The following is a 20,935-nucleotide window of genomic DNA, read 5'->3' on the forward strand; positions in this document are numbered from 1 at the left end:
ACTTTGTCCTTGTCATAGGATTCACATATGAATTATTTACAATAATAAACACTTATTTACGTTTGTAAACTTGGTCAAACATATAAATACAAAACATTAAGAATAGTAATTACCTTTCTTTATTGAATAAAATGGATTCACTTAAAAAATTTCTCACTTTGTGACACATATGGATTGTAATTTTCCTACAATATGGATTTACTCCATAAAGAATATTCGGATTTACTCCATAATGGATATGGATCCACATTCTTTCTCAATTATTTATATTTGTATTTCAAATCATTCAGCACTAATCATCCTTTACATGCATCCATCAAATTCATAATACCGTTACATCCGTTTATCACATCCGATCTCATCTACGGAATTAAAACCAGCCGCCGATTATCACTTGGTTATATTTGTTCGTCACATTTGAATTCATGGATGAGTGAAAGAGAAGAGATTGATGCGCAAGCGAGCACACAAGTCGAGTTAAGCCGCTTGTCAAACGCGTGTTTCAAAACCTGTCAACGTCGGAATTAAGTCGCAGCGGAGACCCGACAATAAATTCCGATCGAACGGATGAACGAGAGAATGAATGGATGAATCATCGTCATTAAACAGCCGTCAAAAGTGTCGATGCCGAATCGCAGGCGTCCCGTTGAAAACCTCTTAATCCTGCAGGACACACGAGATTTATTCAGGACTCGGGACGACAATGAAGTTGTTCTCGTCATAACGCTAAGCGGTTTTAACTCGGACAACGACAAACTGAATATTGTTGGAAGAGCCCATGTCAGGCCCACTTTCTATATCCATAGATATAGTGAATATTGTTGGAAGAACCCATGTCATACTCACTTCTAAGTCTATAGATAAAGTGATTATTGTTAGAAGAGCTCTTGTCATACCCACTTTCTATATCCATAGATATGGAAACTCCATGTAGATACTAGCACTTTATAGCGACGTTCCCAAGTTGTGGAGCTTTATATGGTTGTTATCCCCTCATTGGTGGAAAAAGGAGAAAAGTGTTTTTAAATTCGCTTTTCCACAGAAAACAAGAAAAAGAACAGCTGAAAAAAGGCTGTACACTTCTTTCCAAAGTACAGTGATTCGCATCCTTCTCCATACAATGTATCTTATTGCTTGGTGGTGAGCCTCTTCATTTTTATCTTTCAAAAGAGTGCATAGTCCAACTGTAAGGGTTCCAATGATTTAGGGTAATATCGAATGAAATCACTCATGAAAGTGAAGTATCATTGTCATTCGATTGTTGGAGATTCTGTATATCATTAGAAAACATGAACAATTTACAATGCAATGCAAAGATGAATTACAACAATTCTACAGTATGAATGAGTTATTTAGAGGAAGGAATACAAGAGTTACAATCAACTTGAAACGTACAAAATACTTCAAAATGGGTAATATATAACAAATAAATAAATAATGATTTACTGTAGCTTTGAAATAGCATGAAAAGCGGAAGATAGGGAGAATGCATTGCAGAATGAGTATGTAAATGAAAAATTGAATGGAAAAGACTAAGACTATTGTCTTAGAATAGTCTTATAAAGACTATCAGTCTTATAAGACAATAGTCTTAAAAAGACTATTGTCAAAAAACACAGATTATTGATACTTAGATTGACAATGGTGTAATAACCGAAACCGGTCCTACTAAGTATCAATGAATCTGTGTTTTTTTGACAATTTCTTAGTCTTTTACATTCAATATGAATAATTACCACAATATCAACTTCTCAACTACACAAAAAAATCTGGTGTGGTACACTCACACAACTTCCCTTGCTCATATTCGAAACTACGATCAGACTTTTGTATATGTGTATATATAATTGTTTTCAGAGTACTTTTTCCTTTGTATAAATTTTGAAATTCAATGATTTTTTTAGTCGTCATTTTTTTAAAGTCGTCAAAACAGCTGTTCTACAGATGAAATATGTCGACTATGTGTTCTTTTTATGAACTGCTCTACCTACCTACCTCATGCACGAGAAGGAGGTTACAAAGTCCATTTCTCAAGGATGGGGTGGACCCCCCATTAGTTTCCCAGAAAGGAGACTCATGCCAGTTAATAGAGCTGATAAATAACTATACAGAGTATGAATTTGAAAAAAATCGGTCAAGTTATTTTGAAAAAATCGTGAAAAACATGGTTTTTTAGTAATTATACGCCATTTTTCTCAAGAATATTACGGAGCTCCTGCAATTTTCCAAGGAAAAAACTCATGTCATTTGATAGGACTTATGAATAGCTACCCATGGCTTGAATTTGAAGAAAATCGTTAGAGCCGTTTTCGAGAAAACCGTGAAAAACCTGGTTTTTGGTCATTATCCGCCATTTTTCTCAAGAATATTACGGAGCTCCTGAAATTTTCCCGGGAATGAAACTTATGCCAGTTGATAGGGCTTAAAAAAAGCTCTCTATGGTATAAATTTGAAGAAACTCGTTGGAGCCGTTTTCGAGAAAACCGTGAAAAACATGGTTTTTTAGTCATTTTCCGCCATTTTTCTCAAGGATATTACGGAGCTCCTGAAATTTTCCCAGAAATGAGACTTATGCTAGTTGATAGGGCTTATAAATAGCTATCCATGATAAAAATTTGAAGAAAATCGTTAGAGCCATTTTCGAGAAAAACGTGAAAAACATGGTTTTTTAGTAATTATCCGCCATTTTTTCCGCCATCTTGGATTGAATACTATTGAATTTCTTATTGTCGGGTCCTCATGGTATAGGGACCTTAAGTTTAAAATTTCAAGTCGATCGGTTAATTAGGAATGGAGTTATCGTGTTCACAGACATACACACACACACACATACACACATACACACATACACACATACACACATACACACACACAGACCAATACCCAAAAATCATGTTTTTGGACTCAGGGGACCTTGAAACGTATAGAAAACTTGAAATTGGGTTACCTTAATTTTTTTTGGAAAGCAATACTTTCCTTACCTATGGTAGTAGGGCAAGGAAAGTAAAAAGATTGAGTATTTATTCAATATTCTGAAAATATCCAGAACATAAACCTCTTTGGTGATCTTACTCAATCGACTAGATTTGAAACATCAAAATGGTGAATTTCGTGATAGTCATTCAAAACTATCAATTACCATTCTTTGGTTTTGATTAATATATCATACCATGGGCCACTGTATTCTAGGTTCATTGCGAGGAGCTAATCTCCCAGTTGGCTTGCGAATCTTTGATCATCTTGTGAGAGAACACGTTGATAGTTCATTGTTTTTCTAACAAATATCACTTATCATCGAAAATTATACATCTATAATGAATCAGTAATGTAGCAGTAAAAAGATCATCCACTATAACAGTAAACAAATTACATCAAACAAATTGTATTCTCCTTCTTAATTTTTTTAGGAGGTTTATCTGCTGTTTTTTTAGGAGGTTCATCTGCTGAGCTCTCAACAAGTTTTGGTTCGTTGAACATTAAATCCAATCCTATCCATATGACATTCTTCAGATATCTCGACAAAGAATATCTCAATGCTGATACTTTAAAACCTATAATTCAAATCAATTTCATCTACTTACGCACTCTACAGTACATACAATTCAGGTGAAAACATCAGGCTTTTATTGCATATTTCTTCAAATTTGGTTTGCTAATCATATATTCCAGTCCATATGACATTCTTCAAACCTCTCGACAGACAACACCTGAATGCATATATTAGACACACATAATAATATTCTACCATTTCCCATCCAAAGTGGACACCGTGCAGCGGACGGTTGAGATGATCACCTGGGACAAATAATAAAAAGGAGATGCCATGGTCGCAGTGCATGAACGTCATGCTTCAACTACGTCACGACCATTAGTCGGAGCCGACTCGGGTCGTATCTGCACCCTCAGGCCACTCGATGCAACGGGACAACGTTCAATGGCCTTCAAGTTTATACTGCAAATCCATTACCCACTCTGTATTTGCGTCCCAGTTATGCTGAATTACGGCAGCCTTATCTTCGCAAAAATTATTGGTTCATAGCTGGCTGAGCTGGGAACCTGAGGAGTTATGATGGAAGAGCTTCCACACTTTCACAACTCCCTTTGATACGGGTTTGATGCGATTTGAGATTCACAGAGACTATTCCAATTTGATAGAAGTTGAGTATGATTTTTTAAAAATTACGTCTGGTAGGCCAGAATGGCGTCAAACAAGTCAAGGTGCTTTCAAAATGCAAGAAACCAACGATGATACTTGAAACTCCACCAAACATTGAACAAATGCTTACTTTGAAATAGCTAGTTTATTGACCGAGCGAAGTGAGGTCTAAGATTCAAGTCGACGGTTTTGCATTTCTCTTTGTTTATATTTATGTTCCGCATTTACAGCGAAACGCGGCAATAGATTTTTATGAAATTTGACAGGTATGTTCCTTTTTGAATTTCACGTCGACGTATGTATATAAGGTTTTTTTTAAATTTTGCATTTTAAGGATAATACAAGAGAAAAAGGAGTCTTCTTCCTACTCCAATATTACCGTTAAAATCAGATTGAATTGCATTATTTATAGAGTTTATCAGAGATTGACAATGGTGTAATAACCGAAACCGGTCTCTCTAAGTATCAATAAATCTGTGGTTTTTGACAATTTCTTAGTCTTTTTCATTCAATATGAATAATTACCACAATATCAACCTCTCAACTACACAAAAATTAAAAATCAGACTATAGAACCATTTATCATAAATCAGCTGTCGAGTGGATAATTAATTGCATGCGTCAATGCATGCGATTAATATCTCAATGTAACTTGGTAAAAAATCAAGTGTTGTGTGGAGTATTTATTGCATGCAATTTTTATGCACTACTGATTCCATGCAATCAATAACTAAAAAAACATAGTATTGTCTCTCGACCTTTCTCTGCTTTCAACTCAGGTCAGTATGTCTTGTAGAAGATTAGCTTTTGATGTTAGCATTTCTGATACACCAACCCCAATAGCCATTAGCCGTTTTCACACCGATATCTCGCCGACACCACATACAGATATAATTCACTCTGATGGACCTTATGAAAAAAACTTCCAAGTAGTATTCTACTACAAACATCATGCAGAGTGTGTAGGTGGTATAAGAGGAAGCTGTGGTTTATAACTGCGCGAGGTCTACTGTTCACAGAACCACTAGTCTATAGATGAGAAGGTTCTCCAAAAACTGAATCTATGAGGAAGAATCACAAATGTATTTTTAACGAATATTTCAAATGATTCACCTCGACGAGTCCATTTCAGAACATATTTTTTGTGGATTTATCATGTCCTTCCAATTGTGTACCGTATGATGATTATTGTTTCAAACAGTATGATACATACACAAGCACAAGTAGTGTGGTTGATTATTTATTTATTCACATAGTAGAAGGTTTCTCCTCATAGACGCTAAGATTTATCCAGGTGTTAACTTAGGCTACCGTATATAAATGGCGACTACTTTCGAAAATATTGTAAAAATGTCACAGATCAAAACTATATTCAAAATTTCCTTTACATTGACCACATTAACAATGTGAAATTGTTTTCCACAATTGTGTTGTTATTTATTTTACTGGGATTTCTCCCAGTTTTCAGAAATCTAAGAATAGATATTACCCACAGTACATCAAATGCTGTACATTTCCATTTCGAGATTCGCTATTAAATATGAATGATTCCATAAACAGTGGGAGGAAATTGCAAGCATTATGACTATAAATTGCATTTTGTAGTTCATAGTTGAGTTTGAGGTCAAATTGTGAACGTCGAATACATTGAACCAAACCACAACCCAACATCAATTTATCGCTTAGAGCTTAGTCAACCCACTGAACTTAAATGCAATTAATTCCGTTGCCTCCAGGTAATCTACAGATTTCAATTTGATGACAATGATAATACCAGTAGTAATAACAGTGTAATAATGACAGACTTTGTGGCGGTAAACGTTGCTTATGCGAGACTGAATCAACGTTTGATCTTCAATCTGAACTGTGAACTGGAAACTGAACTATATTCCTTCAGTGGATCCGTATCGCTATCCAATTCCATTCTCAATATTACGTATTGGATGTGGAGTGATTCAGAATAATGGATTGTCAACTGGATGACTTTTAAAGGGAATATTATTTATGTGGTGAGATTAATATCCCACCATATAGGAAGGATTGAGAGATGTTAGTAACGTGCATTGTCATTCAATAATATTATGGTTCCATTCAGCAGAGAACATTATTCCTCGTGGGATAAACCTTTGTGGTAATTCATGATTCAATTAAGGAGTAGCAAAGCGTTAAAGTGAGAAGATCAATATATTTTTTTAAATATTGAAATATTTATTGAAATTAAATGAAAATATCTGTATTGGGCGGAGTTAGAAGTTTAAAGACCTCTCCACCACTCCTCAACTTCAATTTTTCTTGTACTATTAAATTTTGTCATTTTTATTCTTAATCAATAGTCAATCCAGCATCCAAGACCAAGCAGGTCTGTCAAGAAACATTTCATTACTTGGAATTTGTTATTTGATCCACTCAATTGAATACAATTCATTGTATCTGAAATCAATGCAACGATTTTTTTCCAAAACACGAATAAAACCTGCTTGATTAGGGCCGCTAACATTTGTTTTTTTAAAAACCGCATGTATTTCGATATTGTTCAGACGTTTAGTTTGAATGAAGGACATATATATTTGTGCCATACATCGTCCAAAAGTGGATAAATAGAGTAACAGACTTTTGATATTCATCTATTTATTCGTGAATACGGTACTCATCTTTTGTAAATACGTATATCATATTTGTGAATATTGTTGTATTTCCATTCTGTTGTATCTTTAGGTAGTATTGTAATGAATCTTCTCTAAACAGTGACTTATACAGTGTACTTCTTCCATCAACATGATAGTACAGTACGAATATTCTCACAATGAATTGTTTGTTCAATTGGAAATAATCTTATAAATAATCTTAAACAAATAATTGTTTGTTTGGAAATAATCACAAACTTCTGTTTTTTTCAGTGCTGGGAGACTTGCCAGGACATCCAGTCCAATGCCCAAGATAGGGATTATATTTGCTCGCTGAAAGACACTTGTGTAAGTATACAGTTTATCTTATTCTACAAAATGCATTCTCTCCGAATAAAGTTTATCTAATTTCAATATTTTATAGTAATAATAAGTTATTGTTAGGCTAGTTAGACACACATCGATTTTTGGACGTACGATGTTTTGCTGTTCTAATGAATTCTATTGGATTAAACAGATGGTGTGTGTCAAGCTCCGTTCAATCTGATAGAATTCATAAGGACGGCAAACAATTGAACGTCCAAAAATATATGTGTGTGTAACTGGCTCTAGTAGAAGGGAAAACAAGAAACTTCATGACAATATTCTTCGGAACAATTCATCAGATATAATTCAGTGGAAATAAGTTAAATATTGGTTAGAGAATAGGATAAAATCACTTTTCAACTTGCTGACGAGGCGAATTTCGTACAGTAATGTCCACTGTCCACTCTACCACTTCTTCAAGAAAGAAGAATTTCAATTTTCTCCAATTTCAATTCATCTATTTCAATAAAAATTCCAATAAAAACAGTATACAAGAAACTACAAAGCATACTAGTAAAATCCTTAGGAACAAAGATTCAAATTGAGGTAGATGTATCAAGGTGATAAGAGCTAGGAATAAAGCCACTTTTAATCAGCCTTCCATCACAAGTTTCATACTCTACTCTACTCATGCTGCGTTTACACCAAAGCTATTAACAAAAGGTTCATTTTTCCGTCCATATGGATTCCATTCTATTCCATTCCGTTCCATTCCATTCTATTAGATTGAACGGAATTTGACAAACACATAATTATGTTCATCATGTGTATGATAAGTTATGTTCAATCTACTAGAATCTATAAGGACGAAGAAATAAACATTTTTTTTAATAACTTTGATGTAAACGCAGCTTAAGTGTACGGTATTATAGAAACTGTTATAACGTCGTTTGAAATATTTGATAAAAACAAATAAATACTGAATTTATTCATAAATATGTGCATGTATATTAGATTGAATTCCACATTGTAAAAAAACATATTTATCATTCATAAACCTAAAATTATAAAATGTTGCATAAATGAGCATCAATCTTCAGATTATTCACAATTTTTTTGTTCATGATCCAGTGCATCAAACATTTTGATGAGATTGAGTTTGGGAGAAGAATATAAAAAGTTCTAAAATCGAATTTATCCTGTTTGGAGAATATATTTCTGAAAATGAGGAGAAGACAACTCCAAATATTTACAGATATTACCAACGCAACATGGTCCAATCTGCTTTGATTTGCCATAAAAATTTTATGCGATTCTCAAAAAATAATGATTACAAGTGATGACGGATGAAGCTTGAAGAACCAGCAGACGAATGCCAGTTTTTTATATCACGGCATAAAAGAGCATGTGATGAAATTGAGTTTTCATCGTAAATTTTGATAAATGGTTATAGTGTCTACATGATAACATAAGACTGCAAGGGACAAGAAAAATACAATGTTATAGTGTCCCATCAACATTTTATTTGTTCTCGAAGATATTAGAGTCAATATAACCAGATATGAGTTGGAGGATGAAATTCAATCAGGAAAACAACTCACATACAATTTTCAGAGGAAAATTAAATAAAAAGCAATGAAATTCTATGAACACCCGATTCTGTAATGAACAGCAATTCCAGTTCATGCCAATCAATATACATACACATAAAAACTGATGTCAAATTACCAATTTGAAGTGGAATAATCAGGTTTCAGGCTGTGGTCACAGGGAAAGGACATGATGAATCAGTTTAATTTAGCGACTCCATTTTCTTAAAATTTATATGGAAGAAATATCGTTGAGAATATGTGGCATGCATTCTCTTACGGTCAAATTGGAACTTAAGGGTTAAAAGTTCAGGAATCAACGAGATTTATCACTAAACATTTGTGATGAGTATAGTTTCAAGTTTTCATAAGGTTGGGATAACAAGCTAGTAACTGATTGATCAAAGTGTGGTTTTGCGTTATTTTGGTAAAGGGTGAGCAACACTCAGTTTAAATTCAAGATAATATAAAAACTGAATAAGTATATGAATATGAAGAGTATGTGAGTGATTCATAGGATATTCCAAAAAAACATTATTTCAATGATTTGTATTCAATCTTATCAATATAATATGACTAGCCGTCAGGCTCGCTTCGCTCGCCATATCCGCTTATCCACATCTCGCTTCGCTCGCCTGCATTTTTCATTTGAGCATTTTTATCGTATATTAGGACGATCCAGTCGGGGGTCCAGACTAAACGTCTGGCTAAACGGATATGGCGAGCGAAGCGAGCCTGACGGCTAGTAATATAATGTTCCCAGGAATAGCTCTGATTGAAGGAGTAGTGCCCAATCAATTTTTCCGCGATAAATGTATTCCAATGTTCAACTTGGTGCCAACCTAACAAAGTCAACTCAACTTAATGCCAACCTGAAAAAATTATAATTTAGTTAACAATTAACAACTGTTTCGAAGAGGTACTCTCTCTAGATTATAGTTTTATATTAACATATGGTATGGACATTTTTCAATTATAATTAAGAGAATAAGAAGAATATACATGCTAAAAGACGAACTTTGAACCATTAAAAACCACCCTTAGAGTTAAAATATTGCCAAAAGAAATTCTTAGTGCGCCTCTAAAGGGCCAACTGAACACACCTACCAAATTTGAACGTTTTTGGTCCGGTAGATTTTTAGTTATGCGAGTGAGTGAGTGAGTCAGTCAGTCAGTCAGGCAGTGAGTGAGTGCCATTATATATATATATATATATAGATTACATTATGTTCATGTCTTCAATGAATGCATAAATGAATAGGAAAATCCAATAATTATAGAAAATAACCAGTATCCTTTAATTGAACATCCAATTGGCCCTATACGTCATCCAAAAATGGAAAAGTATAAACCGAAGTGATGAAAAACAAATCAATTGAAAGTCAATATCAATTAAACGGGGGTAAAAAGATCAAGGATGAATAACTCAGTTATTTTTGTATGAATTCAGTAAGTTTGAATATTTGCTCTCTTGCTTGGAAATGATTATTCAAACCTGACCCATATCCTGAAATCCTCCCCAGGTTTCAAAATCTACCAGACACCAGACCATCATATTGAACGCAACGTGGAACGAAGGTAGCGAAACTCCACATTTTAAAACTTTTCTCGTCAATAAGTACGAGTGAAAGGGCTCAGAGCTATTGCAATTTACGAAGATTTAATAGTGAATTCATGTTTACTTTTCAGTGGGTTGAGATGTATATCCTTGGGCGTTTTAATAACAGCGATGAATAAACCCCAGATAGCTTGCGAGGCTGGAAAGGGACGGAGATAGGGATTAGAAGGGGTGGGAGAGAGATAGAAGAGGGAGTGAGTAATAAAAAGAGAAGATCATCACCAACCAGTATGAAGCCACTCGAAAAACTTCAGCTCTGGAAAATTCACATAGACTACAATAGCTGGTGTGGAAATTATTTCCCAGCGGCTTGAAATGGCCTGCTTATCGGTTCAGACTGTTCTTATTACACTCACATTAGAAGAATATTCCATTCTACTCTGTGCACGAGAGAGAGTTGGAGAACTGGGATTATGAAGCAAGGAAGAAAGATGCAGATATTAAAATGTGAGCGAAGTACATTGTGAATAGAAAGGATTCCCATCCCCTGTGTTAAACTCCATGTAATCTATGAGAAAAGAAGTGCATTTTTGTGGATATTGTAGTTTCATATTGCTTTCAGTTTGGGCTCAGTTTGAAAGAGGGAAATGATATTCACTATAGTAGGCTATGGAGTTTCAACGAGGTTTGATGTAGCTCAGCTTTAATGACCCTTTTATTGTCGTAGGATTGAGTTTTATTGATACGAAAATTGGTTTGAAATTGAGAATCATGAATACCTTAAAGTATATCCATTACAGTGTCAGGATCATTGATATATATAGTTAGATGACTAAGCTATACCTTCAAGCGTTTGGAAGCATGATGCCTCCTTCATTTCTCGTCGCCATTGAATATCGGGCAAGAAGTCAGGCGCCCAGACAGACTTATATGGGAAAACATCGACTTTCATTGCGTTATATCTTTCGACATACTTGATGGATTTCAATATAATTTTTTTCAACTTTTCGTCATTTCCATTACCATATGATACAATGATTTGTTCATTGAACATTATTTTTACTCGACCAAACATCTAATTTAGTGAACCTACCTCACTACAGATTTTGATCCATTCTATTAGAAAATGAATCTCATTTTTACAATATTTTCCTATTACCATGTATTCAGAATATGGAAAATAAAACATTTATTATAGATCGCTAATATTACCATATATTTTATTAGATGGCAAATAATAATAAATTAACTATTATCACAATATTTCGTGAAACTGTTTCCATTCGTTTTGCAACTTAAGTAGGCTATAGGTAGGCCTACCTAACTATACTCTATACTCCTATATTTAATATAAGATAATAAATAACTACATATTATAAGAACGGGAAAAATAAAACAAAAATTATAGATCGCTAATATTACCGTACCTATATTCTATTAGATGGCAAATAATAATAAATTAATCATTATCAAATATTTCGTGAAACTGTTTCTCATTCGTTTTGCAACTAAGTATAATTAATATATATTAAGTAGGTACCTAACTATACTCTATACTCCTATATTTAATATAAGATAATAAATAACTACATATTATAAGAACGGGAAAAATAAAACAATAGCAATGATGAAGAATTTATAGACAATTTTAGCAAATAATATTTTTTATGATTCAAATTTAGCATACAATATTTTCATATTTCACAAATATTACAATATAAGACAAATTAATGGAATGGAATATGGATACCTATATTGGATCTATGGAATAAAATATTTATTATAATATTACCGAAACTTATATTTATTACTTGGCAAATAATGATAATGAATCAACTTAAGCACAATATTCCTTGAAACGATCATTTGGCACTAGGCTTAGCCTGCATGAAACATGACAGATGAAAATATAAAAATACTTATGTATGAAGAGAAATATTTTTATCTGGCGCATGCAGATTCGTACATCCATAAGCACTGCATGAAACTACCATACTTTGAATATTTTTTATTGCTTCAATAAAAAAATATTATCATTTAAAAAAGGCTCTTTTTCTACACAGCGAATACAAATACCCGACTTCTTGCCCGAAATTTCTGGTAGCTACACTAGCGCAGTGGCATCATAGCGGACTTCGCTCTTCTTAATCTTATTCTCTATATCAATGGTCAGGATATTCTCTTTCACCAATAAGAGTTGATGATGATAATCTGTGGACCACATATTGTATATCACTACACAAGTGAAGAGAAATCAAGCAAAGAGGGTTTTTAGTTATTCTAGGATATAATTCTTCATCTTTATTCCAATTGGCATTATAATATTATATTGAGAGACAATCATCAAAAGGTTTTGATCAGCACATATGAAAAGTGATGAAATCAATAAAAATACTCGGATTTCACTCACTGTTAACGTTCTATTCACAGTGTTTCAGTGCATTGATTTCTCTCAAAATCAATCTCTAATCAATCGTTCTCTGGGAAACTCAAATTTAACTTCCTTCATGATATTATATCATAATATTTCATGTTGGTTTAAAATCTCCCTCTATTACTGCCACTATCTAGAGAACAAGCTATCCACAAAATACATCTCAAATCTCAATTATAATTATCATTTTGGTGAAGTTTTTTTTTGTATTTTGTTTTTAGCAGATGAATAAGACCATTCATTAATTAACTAGATTAAAAAACATAACTGACACTCCTATTTCTTCAAAATGTTGTGATTAGCACTAGATCTATTAAAAATAAAAATTTAATCATTAGGAAATGAATACATTTAATGAAAATATCATGATATCACTATGTTGACTTCTGTCAAAAATGTCGGCATGCTCTGAAATCGGTTTTGAAAGACCAGAACAATGTGGGGAACATGATCTGGACAAAGGATGAATGTTCTCAAAGAAACCGTCATGTCGTGTATGAAAAAGACCCCTCAATAACATATTCAGCTGGAAGCTGTGTATACCGGTAGTTCCGTCTTATGACAGCTTTTCAAACTATACAAGTTCCCCCTCATTATTCGGCTTTGCTCTTTTCAACAGCTTGTCTACTTTCAAAACATACTTTAGTTTGCGCGAGCCTTGAAGGATTCTGGAGTGATTGAGAAATTTTACAACTTTATTGAGTCTTGAAAAAAGAATGTCATGATAATTATAGTAATGGAGAATAAATATGATACGGATTCAGAATTCATTGATCCTCATGCAAAACGCGTAGTTCATCAAGAAAGTGTGCAATTTGATTAAAATTTGAATATTACATACTAATTGTATACCGTACTCATTTGAGTCAGATTTTCCTAGCCAACACTATATTATAATTATAATAGTTGAATAGTTCAGTCACTATATACATTGGTGCATGCAATTTATATTGTAGTTCTGATTTTTTAATATATTATTTGGGTATATAAGAGAAGTCCAGAACCAATTTCTTCATGCAAAATTCCCTTGTGCTAGATACATTATGGCCCAAAAACCTAGTATTTTCGGCTCATTTTCCAGTTTTCAGCTATTTCTGTCAAATCTCGTAATCGGGCAGAAAGTTTGCTCCTGTCTTTTTTTAAATTATGAAATTCTGAATAAAATGAGATCATTCCGAACTCTCTATCTCCAATAAGTACTGAGTTATGATTTTTCGAAAATTATTGAAATTTGAAGGAAAAATAAATTTTTATGAATTTTAGTTTTTGATCAACAATATATTCCGATATGACATAGACGTTTGAACCTTTCTTCAGTTGATCAACGTACGTCCATAACGAATTAGGCCTCTAGTTGAATGTATGAATCCGCTACGCTCTTCAATGAGAAATATTGATAATTATTAATTTGTGTTTCTCATTGTCTCAGTTTCCAGGTTGCAAAGCCGCTTGCCAGCTATCAATGCAGCTGCCAAACCAGAGACTGCCACTTCTAGTCTACGACAGCGGGGAGAAAGTACTGAGGATAGAAGGATCACAAGCGCACTGGCCTGAACCCTCCGAGGATGACTCTCCCTGGGTCTACCTGGTGCTAACGAGGGTTCCCAGCCCTGGTCAAAGCGTTTCTGCCCTTCAAACCCTGGAGCTATCGTTGCAGCTACCAGAAGAGACCAGTGGGGATGCAACAGAGACAATGAGGGTGTTGGTGATAGGGAGGAATGGCCTGCATACGGTGTACAGTCCTCGTCATTCTACAGAGTTACCATCCGCAAGGGAGACTGCCCAGGAAGTGATACGTAGCCTGGGTGGGGGATCGTTACAGGGTTTGCAGATACCGGGTGAGGAGGCACAGACGCTTTTTCGACCGTTCTCGGTGAGTTATTCTAAAATATATCCAGCATTTAACTCGTATTTCTCATTATGATTAAAAGTTACCTTATCGTTTCAAAACATTGTAACCAATAGTTAGTTTTTTCAAAGATCAGGAAGATTTTCTATAAGGTCATGCAGTTCTATAGTGAGGTCCACGTTATAATGGCAGTGTTTGATTAGCGATGGTATTGCTATCCTTGTCTTTCATTCAACAAAGCGGATAGTGCTATATCTTTCTCGCTTTGTTCTGTTGCCAGATCGTCTTTTAACATTGTATAATTAATAAATAATTTACAGAATATTTCATCTTTATTATGTAAATTCAATATGGAATTACTAAAACATTTTTTGTAGTTGAGAAGTTGATATTGTGGTAACTATTCATATTGAATGAAAAAGACTAAGAAATTGCCAAAAAAACACAGATTTACTGTGGTTTTTTGACAATTTCTTAGTCTTTTTCATTCAAAATTACTAAAAAATAGGCCTATAATTCATTGCTTGATAAGATATAATTGATTACTTTAAACGAGAATGAACAGTTAATATTACATAAATAAACCTGTATCTACTACCGTCTATAGAAGGCATTGACAAGGCAGAGGTTCGGCAACGTTTTTCTCCTACCTTTCTCCACTACCATTATAACGTAGAGCTCACTCTAGAACGTTGTTCCAATATCGTTGTTTCTGGAGAAATGGATAAATTAATATGTCAACTGTGAACTCTCATAGTTATAAACTACACTGTTAGTCCAGTCAAATGATTGTTTTTCAGGAAACAGCCCCGAAAGGATTTTTCTCCAAGGTTCTATATGAATTCAGGGGCGCTGAGTTCGAATCTGAAATTTGCTGACACGCTAGAGGGCGGCTTCACCCTCAAAACCCCCTAAAATTTCGGATTTTTTTAAATTTTTCCATTTAATCTAGAAAACTTCGAGTTTTTGGGAAAAAATGATTTCCTAAAAAAATAAAGATAATAAAAATTTCCAATAAATTGAGTGGTCGCGACATATTCTACCATTTTTGGTTCCGGAGCTACGAATTTTCAAAAAAGGGGTATTTTTTAAGGGGTTTTCAAAACTATGCAAACCTACCACTTCTACCCTATACATCTTGGATATTTTTCTAATGTAGATGAAAAACCATGAATCACGTGGAAGAACAATTAATTCTGAACAGGATCCTTAGGAATTTTCGAATTAAGTAAATGAATTTTGTAAAAATAAAATCGTCAGATTCGAATTCAGCGCCCCAAAATACATGTAGAACCGTCGAGAAAAATTCTTTCGGGGCTGTTTCCTGAAAAACGACCATTTGACTGGACTATGTGGTCTTACCTCTTTATAGAGAGTTTCACGTTATAATGGCAGTGGAGAAAGATAGGAGAAAGAACAGCGTTGCCGATTTTCTGCCTTACCACTGCCTTCTATAGGAGGTAGCTGATACCAGTATATCTCAAATATTATTAACCTCAGAATAATCAATATATAAGATATATAATAAATATATAATAAATAATAAGATATTTCATTCGCAGAGAAATATCATTTCGATTTGATAATAAATTGACTTAATTGAGATTTATTAATCTTATCAAATTTTATGCTCACGTAGAACCTACACGATACACCATAGATAACAATCTCTCAACATCATCATCATAATCATAATCATTATCATTGTCATCCTGCCATCAGCCACGCTCAAGTCTAAGTTAGTCTTATATGAGCATCATACTCAAAAAAGTATGATAATCTTCAGAAGATAAGGAGGCTGTTACTGTATAGTTTTATTGCCTATTGTTGAAGAAGCTCTCTTATCATTAATATATCACCATTATTTATTTATTAATAGAGGATACACTTGTACCTATCGATGAAATCATGGAATTGAATTATCCGGTCTGCAGGTTAATGTCATTTAATTAGACCCATTCTGTGCAAGGGTCTATTTAAAACTTAACGTATAGTAATGAAATATCGAAGAATTGAATATAAGCATAGGCCTATAACCATCCTTGGTTGATTAAGAATCTAATATCGGGGACCAAGCTTCGCTCTGGAGTACAAAAGCATAAACAATTTATTACGAAAGAAGAAATTTTAATAACATTCATAAAGAAATGTTCTATCTAATCACAGTTAATGAGATTAATTCCCAGAGGAATCATCCAAAAATTTACCCCACAAAGGCCCAGTTGCACAAAAGCCGGTTATATTTTAATCCTGATTAACTTCACGTGAACCAAATCAGAGAAGACCATTTCAAAAAAATGGATCTACTGGAATTACTCAGGATTGAAAATAACCAGTCTTTTTTGCAACCGGCACTAAGTACCTTGATACAGTCCCACACACATGAGCTCGCTCACTCACTTCCATCACCAACAGACGACGAAATAATTATTATCAGCTGTTTTTCTTAGGATGAATAGTAATTATCCTTTTAATGGCCTTCAGCGAGTATTTCCAGGGATGAGACCTAGTGCAATCGAATATTTATATTATAAACTTACTATGTTCTGAATTCCGTGAGAATCGTTAGAGCCGTTTTCGAGATCCGGTGAAATACAAACATATGAACATATAAAAATCTAAACATATAAACAGAAGTTGCTCGTTTAATAGAATAGGATTGGCTTTCATGTTATAATCGTGATCACATAAGCAACTCACTGAGAAAGTTCACAAACCATCATGGTTATCAAGTAGGCTAGCTATATCATCCCTGTTATATTATTTTTCAAACAATATTCGATTTTCTTGTATCTCCAAACAAAAATATCTGATCGAATTATCAGGTCTCCAGGTCAAAGTCCAATCTAATTTGATATTATGATCTTGATCAAATATGAGCAACTCACTGAGGAAGCTCTCTGACAAACTAGGGTAATCAAGTAAATCATCCCCGACAAAGAGCGCCCCAGGTTAAAGCCTATTCAATGCTCACCACAAACACAAACCCCGTACTAGCTCATTCCGCTTTAGCATAGCAAACAAATAAATTGAACAACAAATATTACAACGGCACAATAACAACAGCGGTTAGAGAGAGCACGGAAGCGGGAAGTACGTACAATGCCCCAGGACAAACGTCACTATTGTTTATTTATTCATGTTTTCTCGACTTAATGGACTCGAATTTTTCCCGCAGGTCACATAGAGTCTCAGTGCTGTACCGATGGTACTTCATTGAAGTCACCGTGTCATTGGCTCTGTAATGTAAGAACGGCACCAATAATACCCCGGCACCGTTATGTGAAGTCTTCTCTTAATTCACGACAATGGTGAATGATGTAGTAGGATATGGTGGAATTGGGAGAAGGCGGAAGAGTAGAAGGAGGAAAATGGGAAGAGAGAATTATTGGATATTGTGAGAGGGTGAGGATGTGATGGGAGGATGAGCATAAGGAAACTAATGGGAAGAAGGCGGAAGAGGAGAAGGAAAACGAAAAGAGAGAATTTGAGGATGTGGAGGAAAGGATAAAGATAGGGAAACTAATGGGAAGAAGGCGGAAGAGGAGAAGGAGGAAAATGAAAAGAGAGAATTATTGGAAATTGTAGGAGGACAAAGATGTGAAGGAAAGGAAAAAGATAAGGAAACTATCTAATAATTTGGTATCCGAAAAATAGGAGTGTGAGAGAAATATCTAAATAGACAATGATAGTGTGATTGATTGATTGAATTCTGTATTTATGTAGATTACAATATATACCAACTTATACAATTATATACAATAGCTTACAATACGGCAAAATTTTAGATGAATTTACATAATACAGACTAAGAAAATAATCATTGTATATGATATGAGGAAATCAATTTGGAATAACTATAGATAATATTGTTATGTATCTACTGTGATGAGAGAATGATATGAAGGAGAAGGGAAAAAGCAGGATAGGGTAGGATAAGATGTATGAGGAAAAGAAGAGAAGGAGCGAAAAGAGAAAGAGGGAAAAGGAATAAAAAAATTCTTATAAGTAGAATATGGAACGCAAGTTAACTGGAGAAAGAAGAATTATTGTAGAAACAGTAGAAAAGACTACCGTGAAAGAAAGAGAAACTGAATCCAGATTAATCTAGAATGTTAGGAGAAACTATTGATTGATAGATTTCAAATTTCCACCAAAAAATTATCTCTACATCTATTTGCCATAGAGTAAAGATACTGTTTAATAATTATTTACACCTTGATTATTTGTCTCAGTATTTACTTGTGAGAAGGTCAATAGCAATCATGCTGGCGTGAAGTGATCATGCAATTGTGGACAAAACCTGGATAGAGAAAGGAAGACAATAATACAATTATACTATAATAATAAATCATAGTATAATATAATATATACTATAATATATAATAATACAATAATAAACCAGGAAGGGGATAGGTGAATCATACTGGAGACGAGATGAAAAACTTAAATAGAAATATTATTGTAGATGGATGAGTTGAAGAAGTGGTAATGCAATAGGAATAATGTCAGGAAGGTAAAGAATAATATAAATGATGGATAGGAAATGAGAAATCAGGTAAAAGCGGGATTGGAAAAAGAGAAAGAAAATTGAACCTGAATTCAAGTGTATGGAAGATAACCTACTTTTTGGAGTATTTATAGTGTATGAATCAAAATTCGGAAGAGGTAAAAAAAAATATATATAAATAGCAATTGGAAAATTGCGGCGGAAAACCGCTAAACAGGAATATAAGGAATAGAGATGAAGATAGAACAAAGAAGAGGGAGGAATATGGGAAGTGAAGAGTGAGAGAAGTAGCTTAAGCCAAAGGAACAAATAATAAAGATAAGAAGATTGTGAAGGAGAGGAGAAGAAGAGGAGGAGTCATGAGTGGTAGAGTATTGGTAATGCTCGGGTAATAGCTTCCACGACCTTTCCCATCAAAATGCAAAGAAGACTCTAACTCAAATAAAAGCAACGGTTTGCAATTTCCGTAGTTGTGAACCTACCGCCGACAAGTCTACTACACATGGATTGATTGATTGATTGATTGATTGAGTACTTTATTTATGTAGATTACAATATATACTGGCTTATACACTTATATACAATAGCTTACAATACAGCAAAATTATAGATGAATTTACATAATATAGACTAGGAAAATAACTATAGAACTGTATATGATATGAAAAAGCAATTTGTAATATAATAACTATAGATAATAATCATATTGTTATACATCTACATAAATTGGCGGAGCTTTGGACATATCAATGTCCATTCTTTGGGAAGAATAATAAAAATATCCTCCCCACTAACTCTCTACCAAAACGTTAATTTCGTTATTAAACTAAGATTTATTTATTAATGGAAATATTGTAAAAGTTTCAATCAATATGAATATTGAAGAGAAAAAAAACAGAAAATTGATAAAGTAAAATAATTATATAGGTAGATAAGATCAAATAATTGATTAATAAAATGAAGTAGGCTGAAAGTAGATCAGGGTTATCAAATTTCAGTAATATACAGCAGTATGCAGTGGATAATTGAAATAACATGAGTTTATATAATATATATATATATATATATATATATATATATATACAATTCGTTCTATAACATGGTTTAAAGGTTTATATTGGTGGAATGGGTGAGGGATGGTTGTCATGTGATCGTTCTAGGGCCGGACAGTTTCAGCCATTTGCTCCAAAATATGCTTCCTTAAAGTCAGGTTGAAGCTCGCTCGGCTCTCGATAGACCTGATAGAAACAGGAAGTGTATTCCATGCACGACAGGCACTGACTAAGAAGGATTTTGTGAAAATAGTAGTTCGATGATTGGGTATCCTTAAAGTACTTTCTCCGGTTCTAGTATGTGAAGCATCTATCCTCCTACCTTCAGAGACAAATTTGAAATCATCTTTAAAATAGTTCGGATTACCGTATTTCAAGATATCTCTAACAAGCTTGACTATTCGAAAAAGCCTCTGATCGGGAAGCTTTTGAATAGAAACTGAAGGGGTAAATATTGTTATTGTGGCTGAAAAACCATCTTGGTTTCAATACTTGTAGTAACGACCTTAGGCCGCACACACATATTGATTTTCGCTTTTAGGGTATTTTGCCGTCCTTATAAAATTATTCCATACTAGCCGTCAGGCTCGCTTCGCTCGCCATATCCGTCTGACCAGGGGGCTCCGCCCCCTGGACCCCCGGCTGGATCGTCCAAGAATGAGATCAGCAGGCTCGCTTCGCTCGCTTGCATTTTTCATTTAAGCATTTTTATCATATGTTAGGACGATCCAGTCGGAGGTACAGACTTACAGTCTGGCTAAACGGATATTGCGAGCGAAGCGAGCCTGACGGCTAGTAGTATAATATTACCAGGAATAGCTCTGATTAAAGTAGCAGTGCCCAATCAATTTTTCCGC

General features: G+C 34.1%; 1 protein-coding gene across 2 annotated transcripts in view; it reads left to right on the top strand.

Annotated features, from left to right (window-relative positions):
- LOC111044987 overlaps nt 1-20,935 on the top strand; it is a 97,666-nt gene that overhangs the window by 59,036 nt on the left and 17,695 nt on the right. For both annotated transcript variants that reach the window (XM_039437582.1, XM_039437583.1), the window contains exons 4-5: nt 7,054-7,128; nt 14,097-14,540. In XM_039437582.1, the coding sequence (XP_039293516.1) occupies nt 7,054-7,128; nt 14,097-14,540 (519 nt within the window). The remainder of the gene's footprint in view (nt 1-7,053; nt 7,129-14,096; nt 14,541-20,935) is intronic.

The sequence above is a fragment of the Nilaparvata lugens genome, chromosome 11 (assembly GCF_014356525.2).
Source record: "Nilaparvata lugens isolate BPH chromosome 11, ASM1435652v1, whole genome shotgun sequence".
In the NCBI taxonomy this organism is placed as follows: domain Eukaryota; kingdom Metazoa; phylum Arthropoda; class Insecta; order Hemiptera; family Delphacidae; genus Nilaparvata; species Nilaparvata lugens.